Here is a 24,812-nt window from a genome sequence, read left to right as displayed (position 1 = left end):
GCTGGCACTTTATGTAATTTGCTGCTTTTTTCTGGCTTTCCCATCCATTAAAATAAACATGGACCCTGTGAGTGACAACTGTGTATTCAACTATTCACTTTGTCTGAAACTTGATTATTGCTGCCCCTGATCTTTTATGTCTAATGTTTTTTAATAAACTTTGATATAATTTTTTTATTTGGGACTTTATGTGCTCTATTTCTTCTTGTGTATTTATGAATTACGGAAGTATCCCGAGCTATAATAGCCTCCCTCACCACTAGATATAGGGTTTGATGGATCATTAACGTGGCTTCTATTCTAAGTGCCCTGTTACACGTATCAATGTCCCAGCGATCCCACCAACGATCCGACGTGGATGGGATCGCTGGGACATCGTTAGCCTGATCGCTGGTGAGCTGTCACATAGACAGCCCCAGCGATCAGGACCGGCAAGCAAGCTGGTTTCCAATGTAAACATCAGGTATCTAAGAGCCGCGCAGCTCTTAGATACCCGCTGTTTACATTGGAAACCAGCATCACTGATCGCTGGTCTCTCGCTGCCACATGCAGCGATGTGTGCTGGCCAGCGGGAGACCAACGATCAAAAAACGGCCCAGGACGATGGAGCGCGATCAGCGATACCCAGCAGGGGGGCCGGTCGCTGATGGAGGTCACACACAGCGATGTCGCTGGCGAGATCGCTGTGGCGTCACAAAATCAGCGATCTCGCTGGCGTATTGCTGTGTGTGACGGGGCCTTATGGATTTTGCTTATACTACTGTATGTAGCAGCAACACAAAGAAATCTTTGCTCGCACGGTATGTGTCGCAGCCAAAGTTGTAATGTAGCCCAAATCTTAAAGTGAATGAGAATTAAGCTGCAATACCTGCAAATGGCCATAACAGTGTATGGGCACTGTGGGGTTCTCTGTGAGGGACCAGTATGAGCCAACACAATTGTTTTTTTTCTAACTGGTAAATGACTTATAGGGTCAGGTGATTACTTCCACTAAACTTTTTTGGTCCTGTTGCTATCACATTTGGATCATGGAAGTTAGACACCTCTACATCAGTTAAACATTCAATGGATTTTTGTGCTTTTTATGGCTCACCTGGCAGGTGGCTCCTGATAACCTGTGAGCTGGATCAGCAGATTGAATGCAGCATGACCTGATGACACTGATGCAATGAGGAGAACCAACTGGAGCAAAGGAAGCCATGGAGACTGGATGGCGGCTGTAGTAACAGAGGTTGTAGGAGCTGAATGCCAGCAGCAGGAACAGTGGAGCCAGTGGCATACTGCCAATGGCGGCAGATCACACAGCCGCTGTGGGGCCCATGAGTGGATGCTGATGCAGTTGAAAGCAATGATGAAGAATGGAGGGCACTGTGAACTGAGATAACCTTACTGACGTCGCCTCAGTTCCAAGCAGCCAGGTCTTTCAGAGCACAGCTCCAGTGTATTTAAATAAATAGATTTGAAAAAAAAATATGGCATGGAGACCCCTCTATTCTTGATAACCAGCACAGTTAAAGCTGACAGCTGTGTGCTATGTCCCTCAGCTGTCAGCTTTATCCTGTTTGGCTAATGAAAATAAATGGGTCTCTATGCATCTTTAATTATTTAAAGAAAAATGTAAAAAAAAGGTGTGGGGTTTCCCCCATGCTTGACAACCAGCCAAGCTAAATCAGGGGGCTGGTATTCTCAGACTGGGAAGGAGCCAATAGAGAAAATGTAAAATAATAACTATAAAAATATAAAAAAATAGATTTACAAAGAATTTTATAGTTTGGAATGTAGGATACAAGGTAAGAGGGTAACTAAGATTTGATTCTAATATTAATCTTCATACAAAGTTCAGTCATCAAGCAATTAAAGTTTAATGAAATGATGACAGCCATGATCCTGCCTGAGTTGCAGTCCCAGCAGTGTTATCTTCTTGCCGCGGATGACATTCTCTGTGCCGGTCTGGACTGTTGTGCCGAGCTGACGGTCTTGCCAGTTCTTTTCGATTCATCAGTTTTCACGCTGTAGATTGAGGTAGCATCTGAGTAACAAATTAATGAGAAAACAAAACATATGAGACGTGATCTCACCAATCCTAGAACAAACAGCGACAATCCCATTGTCGTAACACACAATTTATTTATTTTTTATTTTTTTAATAAACAAAGAAAAATCTTGCAATTTTTACACCTGACTATTTTACACACAGGACGAGTTTATAGCATTTTCCTCATAAAATGGATTACAATTATAGGTAACATTGTTATTTCCTGAAATAATAGTAAGTACCAGTTTGAACCCTTCACCCCAGGGCGATTTTCCTCCCCTTCTTTCAAAAGCCATAAGTTGATTTTTCCATCCATAGCCGTATGAGGGCTTGTTTTTCTTGCATGACAAGTTGTACCATTCATTTTATCAAAACTATACTCTGCAAAGCTGGAAAAAAAATTGAATGTGCGTTGAAATTGCAAAAAAATTTACAACTGCACAATTTTATTTTTTTTTATTTTTTTTTGGGGGGGGGGTGTAGGGTGGGTTTATTTACCATGTCCACTATATGGTAAAACTGACTTGGCAACACGATGCTGCAGGTCAGTAAGATGATGCAGATACCAAGGTTATATACCGTATATACTCGTGTATAAGCCGAGATTTTTAGCCCATTTGGGCGGGGGAGGGGGAGCCCCGGGGGTGTCAGAGACCATACTCTCCTCTCCTGGCACTTCTCTGCAGCCCCTCGCTTCCTGCATTCAGCGGTCACGTGGTACCACTCATTAAACTCATGAATATGCGCATATGTAATGAGCAGTATCAGGTGACCGCTGAAGGCAGGAAGCAGACGGCAGAGGGAGAAGCAGGAGCTGCCGCTGCAGAGAAGACCGTGCAGCCAGGAGGGGTGAGTATGACGGGGGCAGAGCTGTCCCTGTTCTAGGGTCTTCACCGCTGTGTCTCCGGGTCCTCCTTCTGTGATGGCAGAGGGCGCGATGACGTAGTCAGTGTGCGCCCTCTGCTGTCACTGCAGAGAGCCGGGAGACAGAGTGGTGGACGGCTTGGAACGTGGACAGGTGAATATCGCCGGTGCCAGGGGCTCAGGACACAGACACCTGGCCCCCCAGCGACGGAGAGGTGAGTATGTCATTTTTTTTTATTGCAGCAGCATATGGGAGGTATTTATGGAGCATCTTCTTGGGCCAGCATTAACCCTTGTGCACCAGTATATGGGGGTATTTATGGAGCATCTTCTTGGGCCAGCATTAACTCTTGTGCAACGGTATATTATGGGGGGTATTTATGGGGCAGCATTAACCCTTGTGCAGCAGCATATGGGGGGTATTTATGGAGCATCTTATGGGGCAGCATTAACCCTTGTGCAGCAGCATATGGGGGTATTTATGGAGCATCTTCTTGGGCCAGCATTAACCCTTGTGCAACAGCATATTATGGGGGGTATTTATGGGGCAGCATTAACCCTTGTGCAGCAGCATATGGGGGGTATTTATGGAGCATCTTATGGGGCAGCATTAACCCTTGTGCAGCAGCATATGGGGGTATTTATGGGGCAGCATTAACCCTTGCGCAGCAGCAATATATGGGGGGTATTTAAGGAGCATCTTATGGGGAAGTATTAACCCTTGTGCAGCAGCATATGGGGGCATTTATGGAGCATCATTAACCCTTGTGCAGCAGCATATTATGGGGGTATTTATGGAGCATCTTATGGGGCAGCATTAACCCTTGTGCAGCAGCATATGGGGGTATTTATGGAGCATCTTCTTGGGCCAGCATTAACCCTTGTGCAGCAGCATATGGGTGGGTTTTTATCTATTGAGCATCTTCTTGGACCACCATTTAACCCTAGGCTTATATGCGAGTCAATACGTTTTCCCAGTTTTTTGTGGCAAAATTAGGGGGGGAGGGCGGCTTATACACGAGTATATATGGTAGGTTTTTTTTTTTTACTTAAATGATGAAAAAAAATCTAAAATTAGTAGAAAACAAAAAAACCACAAAAACAAAAAAGCCCTTTGCTTGTGTCACCATTTTTCGTGATCCGTAAAGCTTTACATTTTCAGGATATGGGGCTGTGTGAGGGCTAATTTTTGAGTCCTGAGCTGACATTTTTACTGATACCATTTTGGGGTAGATACAATGTTTTGACTGTCACTTGTTACAATATTACCATAAAATGCAACAGCCAAAAAAAAGTAATTCTAGTGCTTTTATTTTTTTTTATATTTTTTTTCTTGTTACGTCGTTTACCGTTTAGATTCATTTACTTTATATTTGATAGATCGGACTTTGATGACCGCAGCAATACAAAATGTGTGTATTTTTTATTATTGTATTATTTTTAGTGGGGCAAAAGAGGGGTCGATTTGAAATTTTGTCTATTTTTTCACATTTTTAAATCCTTTTTTTTTTTTTTTTTACTTTTTACTTAATAGTCCCCTTATAGGACTTGAAGCTATAATCATCTGATCACATGTACTATACATAGTACAAACTGATAGAGTTGAGCGAAACGGGTCGAAAAAATTCAAAAGTCGCCGACTTTTGGCAAAGTCGGGTTTCATGAAACGAAACCCGACCCTAGGATGAGGTCAGCCACGAGGTCGGCGACTTACGCGCCAAAGTCGCGTTTCAAAAGTTTGTTTTGCGCTCTTTTTCAGCCAATCAGGATCCACGGACACTGTGGGCAACGTGATGACCTAGGCACGGGTCACCACCATCTTTCAGAAGGGCATGCAAGTGATTGGCTTGCTTTGGTGGGCGTCACAGGGGGTATAAAAGGGCGTGCACGCCGACCGCCATCTTACTTCTGCCGATCTTAGTATAGGGAGAGGTTGCTGCTGATTCTGTAGGGAGAGCGTTAGGCAGGGAAGAAGACAAAAAAACTGCTTCTGCTGCTAGCGATTTGGCCTGCACAACACACAAGTCACTGTGTGTGCAGTGCAAGGGGAGTCTATATTGTGGTGTATCAGTGGTGTTGGTTGTTGGGCTGCCTTTTAAGGCTTCCTGACACGCTGGCATTGCTGTTTACCCACTGCTCCGCAAACTGCTTTTTTAAAAGCAATCCAATCTCCCTTATCCTCTAGTCACTTTTGTCACAGCTGTGCCATCGAGCCTGTCACATAGCGCTCAGATATCAGTGGGCCTCACACAATCCACAAGTGTCCAGTGTCCAAAAGTGTGCGCAGAGATTCAAAATCTCCATTATCCTCTCGTCACTTTGGTCACAGGCAGCTGTGCCATCGAGCATGTCACATAGCGCTCAGATATCAGTGGGCCTCACACAATCCACAAGTGTCCAGTGTCCAAAAGTGTGCGCAGAGATTCAAAATCTCCATTATCCTGTCGTCACTTTGGTCACAGGCAGCTGTGCCATCGAGCGTGTCACATAGCGCTCAGATATCAGTGGGCCTCACACAATCCACAAGTGTCCAGTGTCCAAAAGTGTGCGCAGAGATTCAAAATCTCCATTATCCTCTCGTCACTTTGGTCACAGGCAGCTGTGCCATCGAGCGTGTCACATAGCGCTCAGATATCAGCAGATATCAGTGGGCCTCACACAATCCACAAGTGTCCAGTGTCCAAAAGTGTGCGCAGAGATTCAAAATCTCCATTATCCTCTCGTCACTTTGGTCACAGGCAGCTGTGCCATCGAGCGTGTCACATAGCGCTCAGATATCAGTGGGCCTCACACAATCCACAAGTGTCCAGTGTCCAAAAGTGTGCGCAGAGATTCAAAATCTCCATTATCCTCTCGTCACTTTGGTCACAGGCAGCTGTGCCATCGAGCGTGTCACATAGCGCTCAGATATCAGTGGGCCTCACACAATCCACAAGTGTCCAGTGTCCAAAAGTGTGCGCAGAGATTCAAAATCTCCATTATCCTCTCGTCACTTTGGTCACAGGCAGCTGTGTCATCGAGCGTGTCACATAGCGCTCAGATATCAGTGGGCCTCACACAATCCACAAGTGTCCAGTGTCCAAAAGTGTGCGCAGAGATTCAAAATCTCCATTATCCTCTCGTCACTTTGGTCACAGGCAGCTGTGCCATCGAGCCTGTCACATAGCGCTCAGATATCAGTGGGCCTCACACAATCCACAAGTGTCCAGTGTCCAAAAGTGTGCGCAGAGATTCAAAATCTCCATTATCCTCTCGTCACTTTGGTCACAGGCAGCTGTGCCATCGAGCCTGTCACATAGCGCTCAGATATCAGTGGGCCTCACACAATCCACAAGTGTCCAGTGTCCAAAAGTGTGCGCAGAGATTCAAAATCTCCATTATCCTCTCGTCACTTTGGTCACAGGCAGCTGTGCCATCGAGCCTGTCACATAGCGCTCAGATATCAGTGGGCCTCACACAATCCAAAAGTGTCCACTGTCCACAAGTGTGTGCAGAAATTCTAAATCTCCCCTGTCCTATAGACACCTTGTACCTTGTTTTACATTACTATATAGTTTGTTGGATTTTGTCTACATTTCTACCAAAAATGAGGAAGGCTGGTGGAAGAGGCCGTGGAATTGGGCGGGGGTTGGCAGCTGGTAATGATGGTGTTGGTGGTGGATCTGATGGTAGTGGCAAGAGCAAAATAGGACCGAATGCAGGAGGTGCTGACCCTGCGTCATCGTCTGGCTACATAAGGCCTCGAACGCTTAGTTTTCTAGGAGTTGGCAAACCGCTTTTAAAGGCAGAGCATCAGGAAAAAGTTTTGTCTTACATTGCTGACTCAGCCTCCAGCTCTATCGCCTCCTCTTCTTCAGTTGTAAAAAGTAAAAGCACTGAGTCGTCATTGGAGGCTCATGTTCATGAACCACACCTTTCCTTGTGTCCTTCACCCCAACCAAGATTGAAGGATGACGCAGGCCATACTACTGATTACTCCATGGAGCTGTTTTCACATACCATGCCTGGATTATCAAGTGAAATGGTGAATTACCCAGGCCAAGATGAATCTGACATGGAGTGCACTGATGCACAGCCGCTGATGGATGATTCTGCTGGTACATTCACTCAGAGCACTACATTGTCCTCGCAGTGTACAGAGCCAGATTTTGACCCTGATGAGACTCAGGTGCCCCTTCCCGCACACTATACCACCATACACGGTGACACAGAGAAAGGTGCACATGACATAGAAGAGGAGGTGATGGATGACCCAGTTGTTGACCCAGATTGGCATCCATTGGGGGAAGAGGGTGCTGCTTCCAATAGCTCAGATGAGGAGCATCCACAGCAGACATCGACATCGCAACAGCTGTTATCTGGCAGGCCCGGAGCACTCCAAAGACAGGTTCCAAACATCAAAAGAGTTGCTGGACAGCTTGTCCAGAGGGTCAAAAGATCACAGCGTGCTAGGCCGCAAAATGTCTGCCAAAGTAGGGAGAGTGCAGTGTGGCACTTTTTTGAACAAAATCCTCATGATCAGGCCAAGGTTATCTGTAAGAAGTGCGCAAAGACCTTTAGCCGAGGGAAAAATCTGAAAAATTTGAATACCAGTTGCATGCTTAGACATTTAACCAGCATGCACTTGCAAGCGTGGACACAACACCAAACCTCAAGTGCCACATGTGCAACTGATCACAACGAAGGTAGTCAGCAACGCTACATTGTTTCCCCCACTGTAAGCCCACCGGTTAGCACAGCAGCAAATGTTGAGGTGTCGTTGCAAGACCACAGCAGTCAGGGAATCCCACTGTTATATCAACGAAAGACTGATTCTAGGCCATCAGAAAGAACACCAACTCCATCACCATCATCAACCCTCTCTCAGTCCGCCCTGTCCACCGCTACTTCCACCATATGCAGCTCTCAAGTCCAGCTCACCCTCCCAGACACTATGAGTAGGTCAAGAAAGTACTCAGTCTCTCATCCGCGTACACTGGGTTTGAACGCCCACATTGCCAAACTAATCTCGTTTGAGATGATGCCCTTTCGGTTGGTGGAAAGCACAGCTTTCCGCGAACTCATGGCCTATGCAGTACCACGCTATGACCTACCCAGCCGCCACTTCTTCTCTCGCAAAGCCATCCCAGCCCTCCACCATCATGTGAAAGACCGCATTGTCCATGCACTCAAGCAGTCAGTGAGCGGAAAGGTGCACCTCACAACTGATGCATGGTCCAGTCGGCATGGCCAGGGCCGTTACGTGTCCATCACTGCGCACTGGGTTAATGTGGTGGATGCAGGGTCCACAGGGGACAGCGGTGGTGGGACAGTGCTGCCTAGCCCACGGTATAGGAAACAGTTGGCTGTAGGCGTTCGACCCTCCTCCTCCTCCAGAAGCGAAAGCTCGTCCACAGAGCGCAGTCGTACGAGCACTCCATCTGCAGCTGCCACTGTTGCACACGATGTGTCCCCCTATCGAGCAGCTAGTGGAAAGCGTCAGCAGGCTGTGTTGCAGATGATGTGTTTGGGCGACAGACACACCGCCGAGGTGCCGGCCGAGTACTTGAAGCGACAAACTGAGTCATGGCTGGGCAGTGTACATCTTGAGGCAGGCAAGGTAGTTAGTGATAACGGCCGTAATTTTGTGGCAGCCATAGCCCTTTCAAAACTCAGCCACATACCTTGCTTGGCTCACACCTTGAACCTGGTGGTGCAGTGCTTCCTCAAAAATTATCCGGAGTTAACAGCCCTGCTCCAGAAGGTGCGAAGACTGTGCGCGCATATCCGCCGGTTGCCTGTACACTCCGTTCGTATGCAGAAGCTGCAGCGATTGCTCCACCTTCCCAACCACCGACTCATTATCGACATTGCAACAAGGTGGAACTCCACCCTGCACATGGTGGAGCGGCTGTGCGAGCAGAGGCAGGCCATAATGCATTTGTGGGAGGATACACGGCCAGGCACTTTGAGAGCAGACATGGAGTTGACAGGCGTGCAGTGGTCGAAGCTGAAAGACCTTTGTAAAGTCCTTCAGTGTTTTGAGGAATGCACACGGCTGGTAAGCGCAGACGACGCCATCCTAAGCCTGAGCATCCCACTTATGCGTCTGCTCATGCAAACTTTGACGCACCTTAAGGAGCAGGCGTCTGCAGCCAATGTTGATGAGGAGGAAGAGGAGGAGGGAATCCTTGATGACATTCAGCCATTGTCTGCTCAGGGACCTCTCCTGGAGGAAGAAGAGGAGGAGGAGGAGGAGGAGGATGATGGGGATGATTACTTAGGGGAGGAGGATGCATCTCGTGGGGCAAGTGAAAATGTTGGCGTGGCAAGGTCTGGTACAGGGTTTGTGCGTGACTGGAGGGATGTGGATTTGCCAGAAAGTGCTCCTCCACCCAGCACTCGCAGTGCATCATTGACACCGGGAACATTGGCCCACATGTCAGATTATGCCTTGCGGATCCTAAAAAGGGACCCCCGCATTGCCAAAATGATGAATGATGACGACTACTGGTTGGCCAGCATCCTGGATCCACGCTATAAAGGCAAATTACAAAACATCATGCCACAGGAGAACCTTGACCTAATATTGGCTAATAAACAAGCAACTCTGGTAAATCGGTTGCTTGAGGCATTCCCAGCACACAGCAGCGGTGATGGTTCTCACACGAGCCGTACGGGCCGGGGGCAGCTTGGCAGAGGTGTTCGTGGTGCACACAGCAGAAGTGGCGTTGGAGACAGGGGTTTCATGACAATGTTGTGGACTGATTTTTCAAATACCGCTCACACAACTGGTAATACTGCATCGATGGAAAGTGACAGGAGACAGCAGTTGTCAACTATGGTTACAAACTACTTTTCCTCCCATATCGATGTTCTCCCACACAGGTCATTCCCCTTTGACTATTGGGCCGCTAAACTGGACACCTGGCCTGAATTGGCCCAATATGCCTTACAGGAGCTCGCTTGCCCAGCTGCAAGTGTGCTATCGGAAAGAGTCTTCAGTGCAGCTGGATCAATCCTGACAGAAAAAAGGACCCGTCTGTCAACCCAAAATGTGGATGATCTAACCTTCATTAAAATGAACCACGCATGGGTTTCCAAGGATTTTGTCCCACCTTCCCCTGATGACACATAGGGTGACAGAAAAATGGCTTGCTTTGGTCCACCTTTTCCTGGTACTTCACCTATTTCGCCTTTTGCATCAGCTGAATGTCCAACATCAACATATGCCACTTTCTAAAACTCCCTAACTGTGCTGCCTCCCCCCCCATGGCCGGGGTCACCACCTACCGCATGACACCGTGCGAGTGCCGTTGCCCTGGACAGGTGGGTAGGCCGACTCTTGGGAGCGGGCACTGGCACAGGGTCCCTCATAGTGCAATCAAGTGTCTCTGACGGTGGTGGTGCACACCCGCCGTCAGACACACCGCTGTACTATGAGGGGCCCAGTGCCAGTACCGACGCCCACGAGTGGGCCCCCTTTGCTTGGGCAGGGCCCCAGCATTTGCAATCTTTACCTCTCCCTGCTCCTCCGCTGTGTAATCTGGGCCGTCAAATCCATACTGTGCCTGACACCGTCTGAGCCTGCCTCCTGAGACATATATTTTGAATGTGTACGCTATCCATACATGTTATCCGGGGATACGGTACCCTTTCTAACCTTTGTGCAATCACGTGCAATCCATACTGGGCCTAACACCGTCTGAGCCTGCCTCATGCTGTATAGACATATATTTTGAATGTGTACCCTATCCATACATGTTATCCAGGGATACGGTACCCTTTCTAACCTTTGTGCAATCACGTGCAATCCATACTGGGCCTAACACCGTCTGAGCCTGCCTCATGCTGTATAGACATATATTTTGAATGTGTACGCTATCCATACATGTTATCCAGGGATACGGTACCCTTTCTAACCTTTGTGCAATCCATACTGGGCCTAACACCGTCTGAGCCTGCCTCATGCTGTATAGACATATATTTTGAATGTGTACGCTATCCATACATGTTATCCGGGGATACGGTACCCTTTCTAACCTTTGTGCAATTACGTGCAATCCATACTGGGCCTAACACCGTCTGAGCCTGCCTCATGCTGTATAGACATATATTTTGAATGTGTACGCTATCCATACATGTTATCCGGGGATACGGTACCCTTTCTAACCTTTGTGCAATCACGTGCAATCCATACTGGGCCTAACACCGTCTGAGCCTGCCTCATGCTGTATAGACATATATTTTGAATGTGTACGCTATCCATACATGTTATCCAGGGATACGGTACCCTTTCTAACCTTTGTGCAATCACGTGCAATCCATACTGGGCCTAACACCGTCTGAGCCTGCCTCATGCTGTATAGACATATATTTTGAATGTGTACGCTATCCATACATGTTATCCGGGGATACGGTACCCTTTCTAACCTTTGTGCAATCACGTGCAATCCATACTGGGCCTAACACCGTCTGAGCCTGCCTCATGCTGTATAGACATATATTTTGAATGTGTACGCTATCCATACATGTTATCCAGGGATACGGTACCCTTTCTAACCTTTGTGCAATCACGTGCAATCCATACTGGGCCTAACACCGTCTGAGCCTGCCTCATGCTGTATAGACATATATTTTGAATGTGTACGCTATCCATACATGTTATCCGGGGATACGGTACCCTTTCTAACCTTTGTGCAATCACGTGCAATCCATACTGGGCCTAACACCGTCTGAGCCTGCCTCATGCTGTATAGACATATATTTTGAATGTGTACGCTATCCATACATGTTATCCAGGGATACGGTACCCTTTCTAACCTTTGTGCAATCACGTGCAATCCATACTGGGCCTAACACCGTCTGAGCCTGCCTCATGCTGTATAGACATATATTTTGAATGTGTACGCTATCCATACATGTTATCCGGGGATACGGTACCCTTTCTAACCTTTGTGCAATCACGTGCAATCCATACTGGGCCTAACACCGTCTGAGCCTGCCTCATGCTGTATAGACATATATTTTGAATGTGTACGCTATCCATACATGTTATCCAGGGATACGGTACCCTTTCTAACCTTTGTGCAATCACGTGCAATCCATACTGTGCCTGACACCGTCTGAGCCTGCCTCCTGAGACATATATTTTGAATGTGTACGCTATCCATACATGTTATCCAGGGATACGGTACCCTTTCTAACCTTTGTGCAATCACGTGCAATCCACACTGGGCCTGACACCGTCTGAGCCTGCCTCCTGAGACATATATTTTGAATGTGTACGCTATCCATACATGTTATCCAGGGATACGGTACCCTTTCTAACCTTTGTGCAATCACGTGCAATCCATACTGGGCGTGAGAACGGCTGGCGAGCTGTTAAGCAAGCTACAGCACCTGTCCAGACAAGTACAGGGATTCCCTAGCGAGGAGACTTATTTGATTGTTTTCAATGTTGGGACAGCAATTTTTGGGGAGCACTATACTCTGGAGAATGATAGATGGGGCCCACCATACACTGGAACATTCCAAAGGTGGACATCAGACACTGGAGCAGCATTTACAGGGCCCATTATACACTAGAGCATTAGAAATGGGGCCCATTATGTTTGGAGCATTATTTGGGCCCATAAGACAGTGGAGCTTCATCCATGGGGACCAACATATACTGTAGCATTATGTGGAGCTCATCATATACTGTTTCAAACATTATATGGGACCAATGATTCTGTATGGAGAAATAGATGGGCCTCGTCATGAGATGTAAAAAGTGAGGTATTTTTCATTGTACTATACCGCTATTTATCTGCCGTATCGGAGCATGATGAGTTGTGGTATGTGTTAAAGGGGCGCTCTTTCGCCCAGGGCACATGAAAACCTGCAGCCAGCCCACCCCCCCCCACAACTTTAGCCAAATAACACCCATTTTTCAGTGCGTAACTTGTATTATGAAGTTAATTAAGGTTGACAAGCTTAAGTAAGAAGAATTGATGCTTTTGGCATTCAAATGGGCACTGTAGGTGTGTTTCCTGTCCTCCTCTCACTGCCGACTTTTATTCCCCATTGACTTACATTGGGTTTCGTGTTTCGGGACGACCCCGACTTTTCCCTATAATCGGACGATCTTGCTCGACCCGACTTTTGGAAAAGTCGGGTTTCACGAAACGAAACGCGACCCTAAAAAACCAAAAGTCGCTCAACTCTACAAACTGATGCACTGCTATGTATAGTGAAAATCACAATCTCCTGCCTGCGGCTGATAAAAGGCACAAAAAAACTGATTTACACAATAGATCATTTCCTGATGACAAATTCCCTTTTAAAGTGGTGAAAAAAAAGTGTTGGAAATTTGTAAAATAAACAAAAATTTGTTTGTGTTCCCTTGTTCTGAGATCCATAATTTTCTATTTTTCTGTCGATGTAGCTGCGGAAAGGTTTGTTTCTGTGTTGTGAGCTGACATTTTTATTAAAGGGAAACGGTCAGCGAGCGCTTGCTATGTAATCATGATATAGGGGCAGTGACCCTGATTCCAGCAATGTGTCACTTTTTTGTTTCAAGTAAATCAGTGTTTTATTAGTAGGAGATTATCATTAGAGGACTAGGTCTTTTGTGCAAAGTAGTCCTCCTGCGCTGTGTACCAACACCCCCACCACTGATTAGCAGCTTTCTGTCATTATACAATGTACATAGAAAGCTACCAATCAGTGGTGTGGGCAGGGTTATACGCGACTCAGCATTGTGAGCTCTGAAAGATCTGTGATTCTATCTCAACTGCTGAATCCAGTAAACTAAGTAACACATCACTGGAATCAGGGTCTCTTGCCCCTACATCATACTGCTGTCAGATTACATTGCAAAAAACTGCTGACATATTCCTTTTAATACGTTTTTGAGGAACATATGATGTTTTGATTCATTTTGGTTGCATTTTTAGGGGAAAAAAATGCAATTCTCGAATTTTGATTTTCTTTATCTCTTTACACTATTTACTGTACAGGTTAATATATTTTATATTTCCATAGATCAGACTTTTATGGACATGGCTCTACCAAATATGCGTTTATTTATTTATTTATATTTAAAGAGGGAAAAGGGGTTAATCATTTTTTTTTTTTATTACCTTTTTTGAGTCCACTTAGGGAACTTGAACGGAGATCATTTGATTACTTTACTGCAGTATATAGCCAAAGACTGGCCTTCATAGGAGGACTAAGATGATTGTAATATGGGCCTTTAGCAAGACCAGGGCTGCAATAACAATCCTCGGTCATGTCACTGATGTCACTTGGTGAATGATGATGGGGCCGATGCAGACGCCTTCCTGCCTCGTCAATCGGCCCATTGGCATTGTCAGAGATTGACAGTGGCATTTAAATGGACAAATAACAGTCAGCAATTGGAACAAGCTCGGTCGCTGCTGTCACAGGTAGGTGCCAGCCGGCTCCTGAGCTCAATCCCTATATGTGGACCCTATGTAGGACAAAGTATTATATCCTACATTGGAAAGGGGTTAAAGAATAGGTGGCAAGTATCTGATTCCTGAAGGTACAATCACTGGGTCCCCCACTGATCATGAGAGCGGGATGGTTTAGTCTCTGTTTGAATAAAGCAGCAATTGTGCAGGGATGCTGCCGCTGCATTCAATGCCTATAGGGTTCACGGAAATTTGGATGCTGCCGCTACATACAATGCCTATGGGGTTGGCGGAAAAGTATAACGAAGTACAGCAGTCTGCTACGTCAGCCCCAAAGACTTGCAATGGAGTGGCCCTGTGTACGCCAACCACCAATACATTCAGACAAGAGACATAAAACACTTGCTGTCAAGATCGTGAGGGTCCCAGTGATCAGGCCCTTAGTGAAGAAACACTTTCTACAGGATAGGTGATAAGTGTAAATCTTGGGCCCACCCTATGGGCTTGAATTGTACCGTACCTGATATGACACTTGAATTTGCTTTATTTTCCAAGTCTTGCTGTATCTTTAGAAGCATCCTTTCCCGCTCCAAAGCTTCCAGGTATTTTGAGTATCTCCACGATATCTAAGTGAGCAGTGACATAGTTAACTAATTAACTATAATAGGTATAAAAAGAACAGGAAATACAATACAATACATAGATACTTTTATACAGTAAAATGTACATTTAGCGCATACTTAGTAATTGCACCATCAAAAGTGTTAAGTCCAAAAGTAGCCATCCCTCTGTGTGCCACGTATTCACTTGGGGTCACTAGCTACACATCCGATGGGTTCTGTTACCTGGTTTATAAAGGAGGAGACAGCTGTGCCCCCAATTCCTGCAGAATGGCAGAGAAATGCGTGGGACAACGCAGCTGTGAAAACGGAGTTTGGGTAATGAAACATCACATGTCATTCTATCACATAATGAGAAATGTTAATCATGGTTAATTAGGAGCAGTTTCCGGTCCTGTAAGATTAATAGCTGCAGTTTTTCCTGTACTTATGCAGATGCATGAGGCTCTGTCTGTTAGTGGGTGTTTTGTTTATCCCCACTGATTCTCAGAATAGCCCACCTGAACAGAGGTCCCAGCAATTAGATCCCCAGTGGGATCCCAATGATCAGACCCCCATTGATTGCAAAGTTATTCCCACGGATAGGGATAATTTCCAAAATTAGGACAACCCTTTTAAGTTTGGAGTGCTTTCATGAAGTGCCTCTTTATTCTGGCCTACATAGAGAGGTCCTGAGTGGGGAAGCCCATCTATGACACTGCACAGCATAATGACTACTACAGAGATGCCTGAAAGACGTGAATACAATTGAAAACTGGGAACTGGTGTGATACATCTTCTCTGAGCCGGCTATCAATTTGACACTCGGCCCATAGAACGGTTGAATCCCACTCCTGGGGGCGGCAACATTGCCTGGAAGACACTTCAGACCACCACATCAGGTGGCCTGACGACGTCCCCCTGACGGATGCCCTCAGGGCAATAGACCACCATCTATTACTGTAGACAATAACAACAATAACAAGTGTATAATGAAAAGTACTCACATGTCTGCTGCGTTCAAAAGTGTCGCGGCCAGAAAAGGTCTCGTCACTGTAAGCGCTATCATTGTCATCATACAAGTCTGAATAGGTGCCCTTTCTCTTTGAGCCTTCGCGTTCATGTTGCTGTTGCTGCTGAAAATGTAGAACATAGATGAGATCAAATCAAAGGAGCAACACACAGAAAACCTTCTATTTCACCTATAAAGCTATCGAAAGTCAATGAAAACATGGGGGCAACACTACTTTTTTTGTTTTGGTTTTACAACTGTGTATTATGTACAAGGACTAAACTTCCATTAAAGTAAAACTTTGTTATTTCCCTCTTGCAGCAATCAGAAGAACATACACTGACCATCGACTGATAAAGTAGAGAACATCCAGTGGGAGAAGTAACCAGACAAGGGGGCGGATATATTAGGAAGAAAGTAAAATATACTGAAAGGGAAGAAATTAAAGATTTCAAAATTTAAAAATGCCCTGTCCTTTATTTATAAGGAACCATAAATCTGATAAATAGTTGTATATTTCATAAATGTAAAACACTGTTTTATTTCTTTTAAAATTTAATACCTAAAGTATTTACAAGGAAGGAAATGTGAAGAGTTTTGCATTATCCTTCACAATTCTCCAGAATTAAATACTGGGCTATTGAGAATTTGTGAAGAGATTTTCAGCAAATCAAGCCGGAAATCCAAATCTATTTCTGCTAAATATTAGTTCTGTATAGAAGAAGAGGCAAAAGTCAAATGGTAAGAGCCAATAGACCGGCTACAATAACAGTTTGGGAGCTGTGATTTCTGTTCAAGAAGATGTCACCAAGTGCTGAATGGGAACTTGCTCTGGATTTTGCACAACCAGATTAATCTGGTTTTATATGTCAGTCTCTAAACAGATAAGAGTTGCACAGCGAGCTGTGTAGTGATGTGTTCATTTAGTGCACTATTAAATTTGATAAATTAGATTTAAGGTTCCCTCCATTGCCCCATTTGCTGGCATTTTATCTCACGCTAAAGCCCCCCATACACTGTAGATTGATAGCTCTTTTGACTTACAGCTATCTCACCCGTCTGCCCCATACCCAGGAGTACTCGCTCTGCCAGGCGCTCCTGTGCTCTTTATCAGGGAGGCACTGACAGACATCTCTGGTGGCGGTCAATCTATTAGAGAACAAAATGTTCAGCAGTCTAAAATCAGACATGTTTGATCCATATCTCACCTGACAATCACTGACCTAGGGAGAGTCAGAGTCCCCCATGCACAAAACCTGTCTATATTGGCAGGTTCGGCCAATGTTAGTGTAATCTGTATGGGACCTTAAAGGGGTATTCTCAAGTGGTCTCTTGAGCAGCACACAACCCTGCATTCTCCTTAGATTTCTCACTTCCTGGTTTGTAGCAGGGCGGGCTCTACTCCTCGAGTGACAGCTCAGGTGAATAGTAGAACTGTAGTATTAGTAGAACTATGAAGCTCAGCAGAAGTTCTGATATAACACAGTAAGCGAATAGTGGTTTGTTCTGTGTCTAAACTGATCACTGTATTTACACATGGAATGCAACTACTGTGCACTCACAGTCAGGGTCTGGAGGTCGAGCTGCAGGGAAACCATCTTTACACCATAAAAGATAGAAGCTTTCATTGTGTGATAATGACTCCAGGTAGAAAAAGCAAGTCAATTGCAAACTTGCTTATTTTCATGCTGTCTAACTAATGTAAGGTAGTGCTTATTGTTAGTGTTGGGGAACACTCGCTTGGCAGCGCATCCACGTCACACAGGAACACTTTCCGTTAAAACAGGTTGTGATGGTGTGATATGCTATATGGATATCATTTTGTGTATATTTCTATTTCACTGATTTTCATAGTGTTTTTCTAGATGCCTTGTATGTCTGCAGCCTGACTTTTATCTATGTCACTTGATGACCCCCTGTAGTGTCATAATCCCCCAGGCACCTTTTGTCAGGCATGGGAGGCCTGAGAACTGCTCCAACCCATCTGGCTACTCCTGGACATGGGGAGGGGGCTGGAAGGGACAGGAGGGGGGAAGTCACTTGCTGTGTGCAGAGCATGGTGTGAAGACAGGACTTCGGAGAGAAAGAAGAGTATATGGAACATGTTATCCACTGTCAGCTGGATTTTGGACTCTCATCTCCCTGGACATGTTATCCTGTTACTGGACTGCATTTGGATTCTGGACTATCTTATCCTTTGTGTGGTGGACTGAATATGGACCTTTCGTATTTTTGCCTAAATAAAGGTCTTGGAATTGTTCACTCTTCGCTTGCTCTGTTGATTGTGTGATACCAGAGAAGGACCCCGTGACACAGTCCAGTGCAGTTTATTATGGCATCATAAACCGCACCGTAAGCCATGTTATACTTCACAGGTTTACACATAGTTCATAACATTTCAACATATGGCCTTTCCTTGCAGTCCCTAAACACGCTGGACCTCCTCACTGTCCAGTTACCGTGGGCAACCGCATGCCGTACAGTTCATTAATGTTCATAGAACACAACAGGCACCAACAGTAATAGCCCCCATGTCCGGGGTTACCTCGCAGGAGCTCCGGCTCCAGATGCCGACTCTTTGTCAGTCCTCTCTTTCCCAGGGAAGCTGCCGAACTGGGATCACCATCCCGGATAACGTCTTTCTCACCAAGCCACCTGACAGTCCAGATCCACAGACAGACAGTAGCTCCCCAATGCAGTGCTGTCACTGACTCTGCAAACACACATGGCCTGTCCAGGTGCTATTCAGGGATCCGTCCCTACTCCCAGGGACTCCCAACACACCAGCCTCACCAGGTCCAGGGCCTCAGCGGGTGCTATTCAGGGATCCGCCCCTACTCCCTGGGACTCCAAACACTCACGCTTCACCGGGCGCTATTCAGGGATTCGTCCCTACTCCCAGGGACTCCCAACACACTGGCCTCACCAGGTCCAAGGTCACAGCACGTGCTCCAGGGATCCGATCCTTCTAGCAGAATCTCCCAACACTGACCCTCCAGGACCTTGCACCCTGAACCACTCGGGTACACACTCTCCCTCCATGTGACCAGACCTCAGGCACATTATATGGTACATAACCACACCCACAGGTGAGGTATGGATCACATGGTCATGACCTCACTAAAGGTCTTATTTCACACAGCCACTCACACAGGCTTTAACCTGGGCGTTCAGACACACACCCCTGGGTGGGTTTGTAGGTGACTGGTCCCACCCGTCTCACCAAGTCACCTGAAAGCCGCCCCATATAAAGCAAAAAACCCATTAGCAGTAGATCTGCTAATCACAACATGATTCGGCTTCCATCACAGGGCACCCACCCCTGTGATACATATCGGCCATTTACAATCCTGCCGCTCACCATTTCCCCATCACAATAAAGGAAACGCCTGCATGCATGTCCTGGGAAGCCCATACAGCGCCCCCTAGCTTTCACAGGGGTCACTGCATCCCACTAATTACAGCAATGTAAGAACTTTAGAATACCCCTTTATTTCAACAGTTATCCAGTATTCTTAAAAGTATGTATAGAGAAGTTTTTGATGGGTCATATAATGACTAGTGATGAACGAACGTGCTCGGATAAGGTGTTATCAGAGCATGCTCGGGTGCTAAGTGACTTTGGCATGCTCGAATAATATGTTCTAGTCCCTGCAGCTGCATGTCTCGCAGCTGATCGACAACCGCAACACATGCAGGGATTGCCTAACAAACAGGTCATCCATGCATGTGTTGTGACTGTCTAACAGCCATGAGACATGCAGCCCGTTGGACTCGAACATATTATTCGAGCTGGTTATTTATATATATATTGTCTGTGCTCGAATTTAATAAAGGATTTTGATATTTTTATACTACTTGGATTCGTTTGCTCCCTTTTTTCTCCTAAATTTGTATATTATTCGAGCACGCCTATGACACTCGGTTAGCACCCGAGTATGCTCCAATAACACCATATGAGAGTACGTTAGCTCATCACTAATAATGCCAGATTCCAGTTGTAGCAATCACTTAGAGTTTCTAAAGTATTCCAGTGTTCATACTGGACCAACAAAAAGATCTGTATGAAAAAAGATCTGTATCTGCTTGTATCCATACTAAAAGACAGAAAAGCAAAGCAGAGGTTAAAGATCTGGCCAGTGACGCGGACAGAAAACATGGATTTTTGTGAGTACTCACCGTAAAATCCCTTTCTCCGAGGACGCTCATTGGGGGGACACAGGTACTGTGGGTGTATGCTACGGCCGTCTGGAGGCTGACACTAAGTATACAAAAAAAGACTTAGCTCCTCCTCCGCATACACCCTCGCCCTGATTGCAGGCGGAAACCAGTTTAGTGCAACAGCAGTAGGAGAACACAACCAATTAATACCATATGTCTGAAAAAGGACCACCCTAATTTTAAAAGGAACCATATTAATTAAATAAACAAGAGCCAACTGGCTACTAGGGTGGGTGCTGTGTCCCCCAATGAGCGTCTCGGAGAAAAGGATTTTACGGTGAGTACTCACAAAAATCCATGTTTCTCCTTCGTCTCATTGGGGGACACAGGTACTGTGGGATGTCCTAAAGCAGTCCCTGGGTGGGAGACTGACTCACCGATCCAAGCCACATGCACCTCCTGTCTAAAGGTGCGCCACTGCTGCTTGGAGAATTCTTCTACCCAGGCTCGCATCTGACGAAGCCTGAGTATGCACATTGTAATGCTTAGAAAAAGTGTGCAGGCTGGACCAGGTTGCTGCCTTGCATACCTGCTCTGCCGAAGCGCCCAAGAGGCACCCACTGCCTGAGTAGAGTGCGCCCCTATCCCTGCTGGAATTGGTGCGCCACCTGATGTACTGGCGCTGGACAAAATGAAGGCAGAACAATGTCCTCATTAATGTGAAATGATGACACGACCTTCAGCAGAAAGGGGGGAGCTGGTCTAAGAACTACCTTATCCTTGAAAAAGGTAAGAAACGGTGCCCTACAAGATAGGGCTGCCAACTCCGAGACCCACCTAATGGAGGTTATGGCTACCAAGAATGCGACCTTCCTGGAAAGATACGACAATGAAATTTCTTGTAACGGCTCGAAAGGAGTCTCCTGCAGGACACTCAGGACCAGGTTAAGGTCCCAGGAGTCTATGGGTGCTCTATAGGGGGGTACCAAATGAGAGACCCCTTGAATGAACGTCTTGACCTGCATATTAGTAGCGATTCTTCGCTGGAAGAGGACAGACAAGGCCTATATCTGTCTCCTAAGGGAACTCAGGGCCAACCCTGCTTCTAGGCCTGACTGAAGAAAAGCCAGGATGTTGGGAACCGAGAAGGACAGTGGAGCAACTCCGTGCTCTCGACACCAACCAAAGAAAACCTTCTAAGTGTGATGGTAAATTCTCGCCGAGGTAGGCTTCCGGGCGCTAACCATTGTAGCAACCACTTCACGCCCAAACCCTGCCTGGGTCAGAATCCAAGATTCAATGGCCATGCTGTCAAACACAGGGCCCCTGAGTTCAGGTGGCAGATCGGCCCCTGAGATAGTAAGTCTGGTCGTTCCGGCAGACGCCAAGGAACGTCTGCGAGGAGCTGCACTAGATCCGCCTACCATGCCCGATGGGGCCAGCAGAAATGCCGGAACCCCCTCTGTCTTGATTTTCCTGATGACCCTCGGAAGTAGCGGCAGCGGGGGAAACAGGTATGGGAGCCGAATCTTGTTCCATGGTAGGACCAACGCATCCACTGCGATCACTCGCGGGTCTTGAGACCGAGCGACAAACACGGCCACTTTGGCGTTTACCCTGGAGGCCATCAGATCCACGTCCGGTTTCCCCCACCGTTGGCAAATCTGCTGGAAGACCTCTGGGTGCAGGGACCATTCCCCGGACACGACACCCTGCCGGCTTAGGAAGTCCGCTGCCCAATTTTCCACGCCTGGTATGTGGACTGCTGAGATTATCGAGTGGTTCCCTTCGGCCCAGCGTAGTACATGCTCTATATCGCGCATGGTTGCCCTGCTGCGCGTGCCTCCCTGATGATTCATGTACGCCACCGCCGTGGCGTGGTCCGATTGAATCCGGACAGGACGTCCTGCTAGAAAGTGCTGGAAATGTTGCAGTGCCAACCGCACCGCTCATATCTCCAACAGGCTGATCGGGAGGCGTGCCTCCTGTTGCGACCATTGCCCCTGGGCCATGTGATGGCAGAAAACTGCTCCCCAACCGAGGAGACTCGCATCAGTTGTGATCACCAACCAATGATCTGGGGGGAAGGGTTTCCCCTGAAGAAGAGAGGAGTCGCGCGTCCACCACTGCAGTGACCGTTTGACCTGAGAAGACAACCTGCACTGACGATCGAGCGTGAATGGACTCTTGTCCCAGGATGTCAAGAGGGCGTGCTGCAGGGGACGAAGATAAAATTGGGCAAACGGAATTGCTTCCATTGCCGCCACCATCCTCCCTAGAACCCTCATCCCGAACCGAATGGTGTGAGGGCCTGGTTGTTGAAGCCTCTGAACTCCCTGCTGGAGCGCTCGAGCCTTGTCCTGAGGGAGAACTACCAACCCTCGGGAGGTGTCGAAAATCATCCCTAGGAACAAAATCCTCTGAGCCGGAACAAGGGATGACTTCTTCCCGTTGACCAACCATCCTAGGCGGGATAGGGTATTCAGCGTGATGTTGACATTTTCCTTGCATGCCCGAAAAGACGGACCTTTCACCAAGAGGTCGTCTAAGTACGGCAAGACCACTATGCCCCGAGAGTGTAGAATGGCCATGACGACCGCCATTACCTTCATGAACACACTGGGGGCGGTGGTCAACCCGAAAGGCAGAGCTACAAATTGGAAATGCCGACCATCGATTGCGAAACGTAGGATCCTTTGATGCATAGGAAAAATAGGGATGTGCAGGTAAGCATCCTGGACGTCGATCGAGGCCATGTATTCTCCCTGCTCCATGGTCGATATAACTGAATGGAGGGATTCCACTCGAAAGTGTCTGATTCTGATGAACCTGTTCAGGAGCTTTAGGTCCAGAACCGGCCTTACTGTCCAGTCCTTCTTGGGGACCGCGAACAGGTTGGAATAAAAACCCTGAGTTCTCTCGCACTCTGGTACCGGAACAATGACCCCGTTGCGCTGAAGTACCTCGATGGCCCCTAGCAATGCCTCTGCCTGGGCTTCCGCTTTGGGAAGCCGGGAAAGAAAAAATCGTCTTGGAGGGTATCTGACAAATTCTATTTTGTACCCGGACGACACTAATTCCGCCACCCATGCGTCGCGTGCTACCGCGACCCAGACGTGGCAGAACCGGAGTAGACGGCCGCCTACTCTGCCGTCTTCGGGTAACGGATGCCCCGAGTCATTTAGCTGAGGGTCTCTGGGACCTGGCTCCCCTTGACCTGGGTAGGCAGCCTCGCATCCTGCCCAGCGGGTTGGCTCTATACGTGACCTGACGATCCTTGTCTTGGTTGTAGCGAGCTGGGACGGAAGAACTGGCCGCTGCCATCCACCCGGGGCTGCAAAATGCCCGAAAGCGTGCCTGAGGCTGACGCAATGGCAGTTTAATTTTTTGCTGTGGGAGAAAACTGCTTTTTCCCCCTGTAGCATCTGAGATGAGTGTCTAATTTTTCCCCAAATAGGCGGCTACCCTGATAAGGCAGGGAAGTCAAGGATTTCTTGGAAATCGAATCAGCCCGCCACAGCCTTAACCACAGGGCTCTCCTAATGACTATTGCATTCGCCGACGCTAAAGCTGCGCAATTAGCCACATCTAAGGATGCATTGATTAAATAGTCACCTGCCATCGCGATCTGACCTGCTATCTCAGACACCTCCGTTGGCAGGTCTCTATCCTGCAGGACCTTATTTAAAGATTCTAACCATTACATTATGGCCTTGGCTACCCATGTTGCCGCAAATGAGGGAGAGAGTGCTGATCCTGATGCTTCATATACTGAGCGGGCCAAGCTTTCTATGAGGCGATCCGTGGGGTCTTTAATGGATGAAACAATAGGCACAGATAAAGTTTTTGAGACCAAGCGTGACACTGGGGGATCCACAACCGGAGATTACGCCCAGCTTTTACAGAGCTCTGGTGCAAACGGATATCTCGTTTCTAGCGTTTTCTGGCCCGAAAAACGCTTGTCTGGACGTTCCCTGTGACGCTGCACTATGTCCTCGAACTCTGGGTGAGTGCTAAACACCCTATGCGGTCGCTTGGCCTTTTCAAAGGACACCTTATGACCTGAGGTTAGGGAGACGTCCTCCTCAATACCCAAAGTCTGATTGAACAGCTTCAATGAGACTGTCCACCGTCTCCCGACACCCCTGGGTATCCAGGTCCAGGGATTCCTCCGCGTCATAATCTGAACTCTGCTCGCTACCAGAAAATGGTGACGGTGAACAAGACGCCGCACTCACGGATGCCGAAGCACTGGAGGGGCCCGGAGACGCAGTGTGGGTTCTCTTCCTATGCGTCTGCCTAGAGAGAGTGTGGCCCCTGCAGGCCGGAGGCTCTTGTGAGGTGGATGAACCCTCCCAGACAGGCGAGCCGTCGTCTTTGCCCCATCCAGGGCCTGAAGGGTCTCAATCGCCTTTCTAAGCGAAGCCATGGACCGTGAGAGTGATAACGCCCATTCCGGGGGATCCAGACCTCTGGGCTCCGTCGCAGGGGAGGGCTCCTGGGCGCATTCGGAGTGACAGGCCTCACATAACTTAATAGTCTGCGCTCGTGGGAGCATAACCCCACAGGAGACGCATGCGGCATAAAGGAACGTGTGCGTTTTTCCTTGCCCGGACATACTGCTGCTTAGGCTCAATCTATGAGAGTTTGAGGGGAAAGGAGGAGGAGGATAACCCCCTATCGCACGTAGCGTGGCTCCAGGGACGGGGTCGCACTTACCCTGCTCCTGTGTCCCCCCGCGC

General features: G+C 47.4%; 1 protein-coding gene across 3 annotated transcripts in view; it reads right to left on the bottom strand.

Moving 5' to 3' along the window:
- Positions 1–1,747: 1,747 nt before the first annotated feature.
- Positions 1,748–24,812, bottom strand: part of RGS22 (regulator of G protein signaling 22) — a 162,502-nt gene continuing 139,437 nt past the window's right edge. Inside the window, exons 24-26 of one of the 3 annotated variants that reach the window (XM_073550453.1) lie at positions 15,905–16,033; positions 14,819–14,924; positions 1,748–2,029 (exon numbers count right to left, since the gene is read on the bottom strand). In XM_073550453.1, coding sequence (XP_073406554.1) covers positions 1,914–2,029; positions 14,819–14,924; positions 15,905–16,033 — 351 coding nt within the window. In that variant the 3' untranslated portion in view covers positions 1,748–1,913. Of the gene's footprint in view, positions 2,030–14,818; positions 14,925–15,015; positions 15,182–15,904; positions 16,034–24,812 lie in introns of those variants that run through there. The other 2 variants (XM_073550454.1, XM_073550455.1) reach the window with 2 other exon arrangements.

Source organism: Dendrobates tinctorius, unplaced genomic scaffold (genome assembly GCF_039654945.1).
Source record: "Dendrobates tinctorius isolate UK_male_01 unplaced genomic scaffold, ASM3965494v1 ptg000165l, whole genome shotgun sequence".
Classification (NCBI taxonomy): Eukaryota; Metazoa; Chordata; class Amphibia; order Anura; family Dendrobatidae; genus Dendrobates; species Dendrobates tinctorius.
The sequence above is the reverse complement of the archived record's forward strand: the minus strand, read 5'-3'. Positions and strand labels throughout refer to the sequence as shown.